The sequence below is a fragment of the Helianthus annuus genome, chromosome 12 (genome assembly GCF_002127325.2).
Source record: "Helianthus annuus cultivar XRQ/B chromosome 12, HanXRQr2.0-SUNRISE, whole genome shotgun sequence".
NCBI lineage: Eukaryota > Viridiplantae > Streptophyta > Magnoliopsida > Asterales > Asteraceae > Helianthus > Helianthus annuus.
The window spans coordinates 10,665,742-10,673,890 of NC_035444.2; the positions used below are offsets into that span (position 1 = coordinate 10,665,742).

At 36.4% G+C, this 8,149-nt stretch overlaps 1 protein-coding gene across 1 annotated transcript; it reads right to left on the minus strand.

Moving 5' to 3' along the window:
* Positions 1-3,590: 3,590 nt before the first annotated feature.
* Positions 3,591-7,373, minus strand: LOC110878853. The gene is made up of 3 exons (XM_022127233.2): positions 7,324-7,373; positions 4,946-5,767; positions 3,591-4,869 (listed from the first exon to the last, which is right to left on the minus strand). Exons 1-3 carry the CDS (start codon positions 7,337-7,339, stop codon positions 3,758-3,760), a joined length of 1,950 nt encoding a protein of 649 aa, XP_021982925.1. The 5' UTR covers positions 7,340-7,373; the 3' UTR covers positions 3,591-3,757.
* Between the last annotated feature and the right edge of the window lie 776 nt (positions 7,374-8,149).

Below are 8,149 nucleotides of genomic sequence, written 5' to 3' on the forward strand. Positions count from 1 at the left end.
TCAAGTCTACGTCTCCAATACCTGTGATATCAAGCATTTGATCATCTGCTAAACGAACTTTACCAAAGTTACTTGTTCGTAGATTCTTGACCATATCTGGGCATGAGATAGCATGGAAAGAAGCACCTGAATCCATAATCAAAGATTCAACTGAATCTTCAACAGAACAGATGAGAACATCACCTAATTCTTCCGAGGATACAATGTTTATTTCTTTCTTTGAAGCGGGTTTTGTACATTGGCTTCTATAGTGACCTTTTTCTTTGCAATTCCAACATTCAACGTCTTTTCTGTTCTTTGACTGTCCCCTTCTTCTGGACTTGGACCTCCTCGATTATGTCCTCTTTCGTTTCTTCTTCCTCTACTTTCTGTATGCAATAAAGAACTAGAATTAGAAGTCTCACCATTGCTTCTCCGTCTGATATCTTCGTTTACTATCAAGTCACGAATACTATCGAAAGTGAGTTTGGTAGTGCCGGATGCACTACTAACAGCTGTGACTGTGCCTGACCAACTGTCGGGCAACGATGATAAAAGCAGTAGTGCTTGCACTTCATCTTCAAACGTTATTTCAACTAAGGCTAAATGAGAGATAATTGAGTTAAACTCATTAATGTGAGCGGGAACCGACATGCCTTCCTTCATCTTGGTGTTAACCAATTGTCAGATGAGGAATACTTTGTCGGAACCCTATTTCGATCTCACTGGTGAGCTTTTTCTTATCTCCTGTTCGTATGTCACACAAGAGCCAAACTGGGTTCAATCGGAAACCTAGACAGCGGCGACGGCTGCGGCGAATCAAGCAGGTGGGGCGGCGGAACTGTCGGCGGTTCTGGCGGCGGCGATGGCGGTTCTGGCGGCAGCGACGACTGCTTGTTCTGAACGGAAGACGGTTGCTGTGAAGAGACGGCTGAAACCGATGCAAATCGGAACCCTAGTTCAGATTTCTGCATTGTCAGGTATCTCCTTCCTCTACACCTCTGTTTCTGTTCGTTTCAACAACACGAGCCTGAGCTCTGATACCAGTTGTTAGGATCAGAATACACTCACGAACACAGAACTCACACACACACACACACAGCCACTTTTCTGATGAAGAACACAAAGATTTATAATGGTTCGATCGGTTCTGACCTACATCCACTCTCGGTAACTAGGAATATTTGTATTAGTTAAGCTTGGTACAATTTTACAGATACATAACAATCTCATATATATAAGATTGAGGAAAGAGAAGAATGTCCCAAAACATGATCCCTGAAATCTGATCACCAAGACTATTATTCCCTTATCAACTTGATCAGCTTTGCTGACCTCAGGTTGATCAAGTTGTCAAGTGGCTTGGCTTGGCTTCACACTCAACACAATGAACACAAGGATTTATACGAGGAAAAACCCTTGATCAATGAATGATCTCCGGCATAAAAAAACATTGGGTGATGAAAACTACCGATCACCAACTATATTGAATAATAAAGGTTACAACTTTTGATGATATTGAGCTTGTTACAATGAGATTTCTAGTATGTTTGAGAGATGAGTTCGAGAGAGAGTGTATGTGAATGTGTACGTGTTGTAAAAACTGGTAACTAATCAAGCTCAATACCCCATAAAATATCTGTCTAATCCTAAGGAACTAACTATCAAATTTCAGCCATGCATCAACGTTCACCATTAAAGGTCATTACCCCATACACGTGCTCGAAATAGAAGCATATTCCACGTAATTCCCGGTTAGAACAAGTCCTCTTCGAAATACATCTGCAAAACAAGGACAAATGATATGGAAACAATTGTTAGTTAGTGAGAATAACAATTGTTTTTATTTTTTAGGTGCGGTTTTATCAATGGGCGGGCACACTTGAGTTTAAATGATTAATTAAATTTCTCTTTTAGTGTTTTAATTTTGATTTTTAATAGTAAGGGAGATTTTGTAATTTTACATCGACTTAACTTAACTTAACATAACTGGAAAACTAACGGTCATCTATAAGGGACTGTCCAAGTAACAACAGAGCAAACCACAAAGAACATACATGTTATTTTATAAAGTTAGGGGACTAAAGGTGTAAAAATGGCAAACCACAAGGACCATCTGAGCATTTTACTCTCTAGGTCCCTATTACAGATCCAATTCTCTAAGTCACGCACATGTATGATGTGCGGAATCCAACACACGAATGTTTGAACATACGTAGAACAACAATGCGTAAATAAACCTGTTTTCTATTGATTGAAAGTGTGTACAAACTGTCACATAAAACACACACTTATAATCTATCACAAAAAAACTCTCTCAAAAAACTTAATGATAAAATGACCCATAATAGCATGTTTATAGAGTTTTGTTTTCTAAAAAAAGGGATGGAGTGGAGAAAATTATTTACCAAAATGGGTGATTTGAAAATTTATTACTAAAATGGGAAGAATTTAATAATTTTTAGTTTGTAAATAAAAATTGCCAGAAAGTCAAAAAAACTCATTCCTTCACTCACCAGCGTTTCAGTATACACCAATCTTCATCGTGATTTCGTGATTTCATGACGATTTTCTTAGTGACTTGCCTTGCCATCAACGATCTCACCTGGGCAAATTTTATCAAGTTATTAATTTTTATTTTTCGTGCACGATTCACTAGTTTTCTTGATTCTGATTTTCCGCTCGTTAGTTTTCACGATTTTGATTTGCCAGCCGTATGTTATGGTATTGTACGCTTTTGTGGTTCAATGATTATCACGATTCCGTATTGTTCGTTTGTGTGGTTCGATTATGTATTGTATTGTTCAAGATTTTATTTTTGGTTTGATTCGATTCTGTGTGATTCAACGATTCCATGTAGTCGGATTCAACGATTCATTCATGTTGATTTTGTCATGTTAATTTGATTTCACATAAAGGCATTAGAAAGCATCAAAAATCATATGCGTAATTGTTGGTAATTGCGCCACTACCGGTGGTCTTATAGGGTCACGCGACTATGTAGTTGGCACACTTAGTCGCGTGACCCTATAAGACCACCTCATATGCGTAATTGTTGGTAATTGCGCCACTTGGGTCACCTGCGCCAAAGTTACGGCGAAGTTGTTCCTAAGTATGCCAACACTCGGACCAACTACAAAACTCTATTACAAAAATCCTACCAAGTATTACATGGTTTATCTACCAAGTTTTCGTCACAAAGTACTGCATCTACAAACTCTTTTTTTTTTCTTTTCTTTTGGTTTATAAATATGTAGGAATGTGAATGAGTCGGTCGAGGCCGACTCCTTCAACTTAAGAGAGTTCAAGTACGATTTGTTTCAAACTACGTGTATAAAGGTTGAGTTTGGCTCTTACCTAGTTTTTAAAGTCTGAGTGTAGCTCATTTAATATTTATTAATTAATGTTTCCAAAAAACATGAGAATAGGCTTTTGATCAAATTAATATCATAGGTCAGATCAATACGGTGACAATTCCGTATATATGTATCTATACAGAGAGAGACAGGGAACCAATAATTTCTTTTAATCTTAGATCAAAGCTGAAGCAAACTTTTATTCTGGTATTTTAGAAAACTAAAATAAACACATTTAATAAGATTCTTTCTTAATTTTGACAAAATAAGATTGTATATAACTAACAAAAAGTTGAAACAAGATACTCCTATTTAATTGATAAACCATAGAAACCAAACTAGTCGAAAGAAATGACTAGATACACATAATAATTAATATTACAACAGTATGGATGCACCGAAGTATAAGCCAATGAGCTTGATCAAATGACAGATGAAGAGGCACACTCAAAATCTAATGCAAATTCACACTCCAAACACTTAAAGATCATATTGTACTGCAATCGGTCACGACACTGATTGCACATGCCATCGCTCTCAAGCCCTTGAACAAAGGCCAAGCAGTGTGGGTGATCTTTGATCTCAAGCGTTCCTCCAAATTTAACATTGAGAAACTTGTAGACACATTTGGGACTATTGACATATGTATTTTGCTCACATTGAAGTATCAAGGGCACACAAGCAGCATGCATTGACTGGGCACATGTAGTGCAATGATAGAACCACTCCCAAGGGGTAAATTGATACTCACATATTTCACAAAAGTATTCGCTAGTTTGATTCTCTGCTGGTTCGTATCTTAGGTTCAAAGGATGTTTATCGAACTTGTGCTTAATCACTCTAGGTAATAACAAAGCACACTCTACATGAATGTAGAAATCACAAGTGGGACAATAGAATCCCCACCTTTCAGTCCAGTAACGACATGCTTTGCAACGCTTTAATAGTTTCACTATCGACAGGAGATGATTTGGATGAGCGTCATGTGTGATTTCTTTAGGTATGAATGCACAGTTGATATCAACATAAAAATCGCACATTATGCATCCATACGCGAAACCATTAGATGGTAATTCGCAAACGGCACATTCGAAGACACCAAAGAACTTACTAGGTATTTTCTGCAGAAGAAAAAGAGTATGCTCAGGATGGCCCACGTATTCTTGTACTTCAGCCGGTAGTTTGGCACACCATTCATGAAGAACAAAACAATATTGTTCATCATCATATTGGCAACACACGTAAAAGGGTACGGTCATGATTGGTTTCACACACCCATCACATAACAGTTGACTTCTTTTCATGGGGTCATGCAGAGAAACACCAGCTGGTGTTTGCTTGTCGAAAAGGACGAGTGGGTGTTGATGGCTAGCATGGGTGAGCATCTCACCCCCATGTTGTTTGGAGTCACCAATCAACTTGTGTTGATTAGACATATAACGCTTCAGAAGATTGTCACCTTCATCTTGAAATGGACAATGGAGCAGATTCGGGTGTTCATCTTCTTTAAAATTTTTATAAGTTTTGCCAAGGCCTGATTAAAGATATACCTGGAATTAGTTTAAAGACACAAACTAAAAGAATAATAAAAAGAAGAAGAGAATGCTCACTTGCAGTTTGGAAGATGGACATAAACGGCTCTCTTTTTGAAGTTGCACAATCAACATGCGCGTAATACAAACATTTATCGCATTTGTAAATCCACAAATGAGAATAAAATATGCCACCACAAACTCTACATTTGGGATAGTATTTAGCTTCATATTCGGAATTCGGAACGGAATAGGCAAGAGTAAGTGGATGAGAATGAGTGAAAGTCCCATCAGTATGATTTTGTATAAGTAATTTGGTAGGCAGCAAAGCACATTCCAGGTTAATTAAAAACCTAGGACAAGTGGTACAGTGAAAGAAGACCCCTTGATGTTTGTTACCACAAGCTACACAACTTGATACTATGGGACAGGACATTCGTTCCAGTTGGTGAGGGTGACTATGGTGGTTTATCTTCCATTCTAACAAAGTAGCACAAATTATATCCATTCGAAAGTCGCAGGTACTACAGATATACTTAGAAATACTTTTCTGCATAAGATTGCAGACATGACACTTAAACTCATAATCATCACTTGAATAAAAATAAAGAGGATGGCCAGGATGTAACGGGTGATTTTGTAGGTCGTCGGTTAGCTCTGCACAGAATTTGTGCAATGAGTAGTTACAAGTCTTGCAGGAGTAGCAACACAAATGAAATGACCAGATCTGTTCCTTACAAAGGTTGCACTGACGGTCTTCCTCCACAAATTCAACTTCATCTTCAACTTCATCCTCATCCTCATCGTCTGCGTTTTCATTTTTGTGATGCAACTGCTGCGGCAGATGCACAAGGTAGAGCGGATGCTCGTGATCAAAGTGATGGAGTGGGTCCATAGCAACTACAACAATAACATATTTATGTTACACAAAATCACTATTCGATTAGAAAAATAGAAGAGAAGAAGCCAAGAAGGAAGGTAAGGTGACCAACTTTCTCTCCGGTGAGTGCAGCGAGGGGGTTATTAGGTTTTGTAACTGGGCTTTTAAAAATTATAGATATGGCCCAATTCAAAAGTAATAAATCCCTATTTGACATATTGTTTGGGCTTTCATTAACTCTCTAAAACATCAGCGACAGTAATTTCAACCTTTATTTTTTTTATTATTCATTACTTTCTTTAGTATAAAATTTATAAAATTTTATTTGTTTAATTATTATTTTTATTATATTTGATTACTGTAGTAAATTTACGGAACTCGTAAACCACAAACTTGTGGTGTAAAAAACTACACGCACAACATTTTTTTAAAATTTTTTTTTACGAATGTGTTTATAATACATGCATTTACGTTTTTGAAAAAAAATTTGGTCCACCTCGCCCCGTACGGTGTGGTTCTCGCGGTTCTTACAACTCGATGTGGTTCTCATTCTAGCGGTCCCCTATATATATATATATATATATATATATATATATATATATATATATATATATATATTATATGGTTAGGATCATTTGTGAACAAACCCCTCACTACTAGAAAAGTGTATAATTTCCTACACAATTATTTTTGTCACAGATTCAAACACATTTGTGACAAATTTTCTACGATTTTTTTCCAAAATTCTATGTCAAATTTTTGACGCAACAATGACAGAAAATAAAAAAAAAACCTAATTAATTGACAGTTGCGTCACAGATCTGTTAGAAATAATCTACAAAAGGTTGATTATTAAATCATTTCCTACAAGTTTGTGACAAAATACTTGATTTTGAATACTAGTGAACTGATCATAGCCCTTGATTATCAATACACAAGTGCAGATGATGAAAATACACTAACGTATACACTAGTGTATTTTACGATTTGATGATGTAAATCAATGGCCAGAATTTGTTCACTTAGTTCACAAATACACTACACTTCACTATAGAACCCCCCACCCTATATATATATAGACACACATATCTACTTGTGATTAAAAATTACATTGCAAACCCCAATAATAAAAGTCTACTTCCGCCACTGCTTAAGAGAAATCTATTTGGACGTGAGACTAATTATAATATTTTGTGTGGGTTTAGGTGCATCAATGTTAGTAGGTGATGTCCATTTAATTATCCAAAATCGACATAATACGTGCACGTAGAACAACATCGAGTTGTTTTTTAGTATGAGTTTATAATAAAAGTTGGCAATTTCAATCATCTAAAATTATAGATAGAGATTCCTTCATACTCAAGAGAAACACAAATCCGACGGGTAATAAGTAATCCCAACGGATATATATTAGATACGCTTTTACATGTGTGCACATATATATAAAACAAAATCATAGTTTTATTTTAATACAAAACAATAACTAAAACAAACTTCCCCTTGATCGACCTATTTTTGAATTCTCAAATGAGCACCAAATTAGTAAGCATATATAAAATGAAAGAGAGATACATACCAATTGAAGAATCCATCAAATTAGTTTCCTTCTGAGATCGATAAACAAGTTCAATATACCAATTCACAAACACACTAACTAATGCACCATTTATAAAGGAAAGAAAAGTGGAATATGTTTGGTTACACGTAAGGTATGAACCATTTCATAAGAAATCTATTATTAACCCCACTCTTTGATTCCTTCCTTCCTCAGCATGCATCCCATATACACTTTTTTATATTCCATTCTTGGATTACATGGAAAGGATATAAACTTAATTTGTTGTAAACTTGGAACCCATTAATTTTATTTTACAGTATTTTGTATAGTTGGGATGGTGTATGTAATTCGGGTCAATATTACATTATATTATGCGGTTCTTATAGTTTTCTGTCTAAAAAATGTTTGTTTAATGAACGTCGTGCGTGTTCTTTTATTGTTTATGTATGCAACAATTATGTGGTATATTGTTGTTGGTATATTTATAGAGAAATTACCCATTTAATCTCAACTCTTTGTAAATTTGTAACATGATTGGTTTGTAATCGTAATTAACGTTAAAAATGTCAGTTTAGTTGCCAATGAGGTAGTGGTGGAGTGGTTGAGGGAAAAAACTTGGTGTTCCTTATGACCCAGGTTCGACTCCCACTCTTTCCCATTATTTTCTGCGGCATCCAAGTGAATGGCGAATACGGGTGGCGCCAGTTCGTCTTGGATGGAAGGCAAGGTTTTAACGATTATTCTACTGTCGTGCCTTCGGGCGGGTGGAGGTCGGGTTTCCGTTTGGGAGAGTCAAGGGGCTGGCGGCGGTCGTGTAGTCGACCTTGGCCACAGCGCCCGGTGT

Bases quoted from the DNA above. Each gene is read 5' to 3' on its own strand.
- LOC110878853 (XM_022127233.2), bottom strand. The intron at 4,870-4,945 runs GTGAGCATTCTC...ATCTTTAATCAG, and splicing joins GTCCATCTTCCAAACTGCAA to GCCTTGGCAAAACTTATAAA.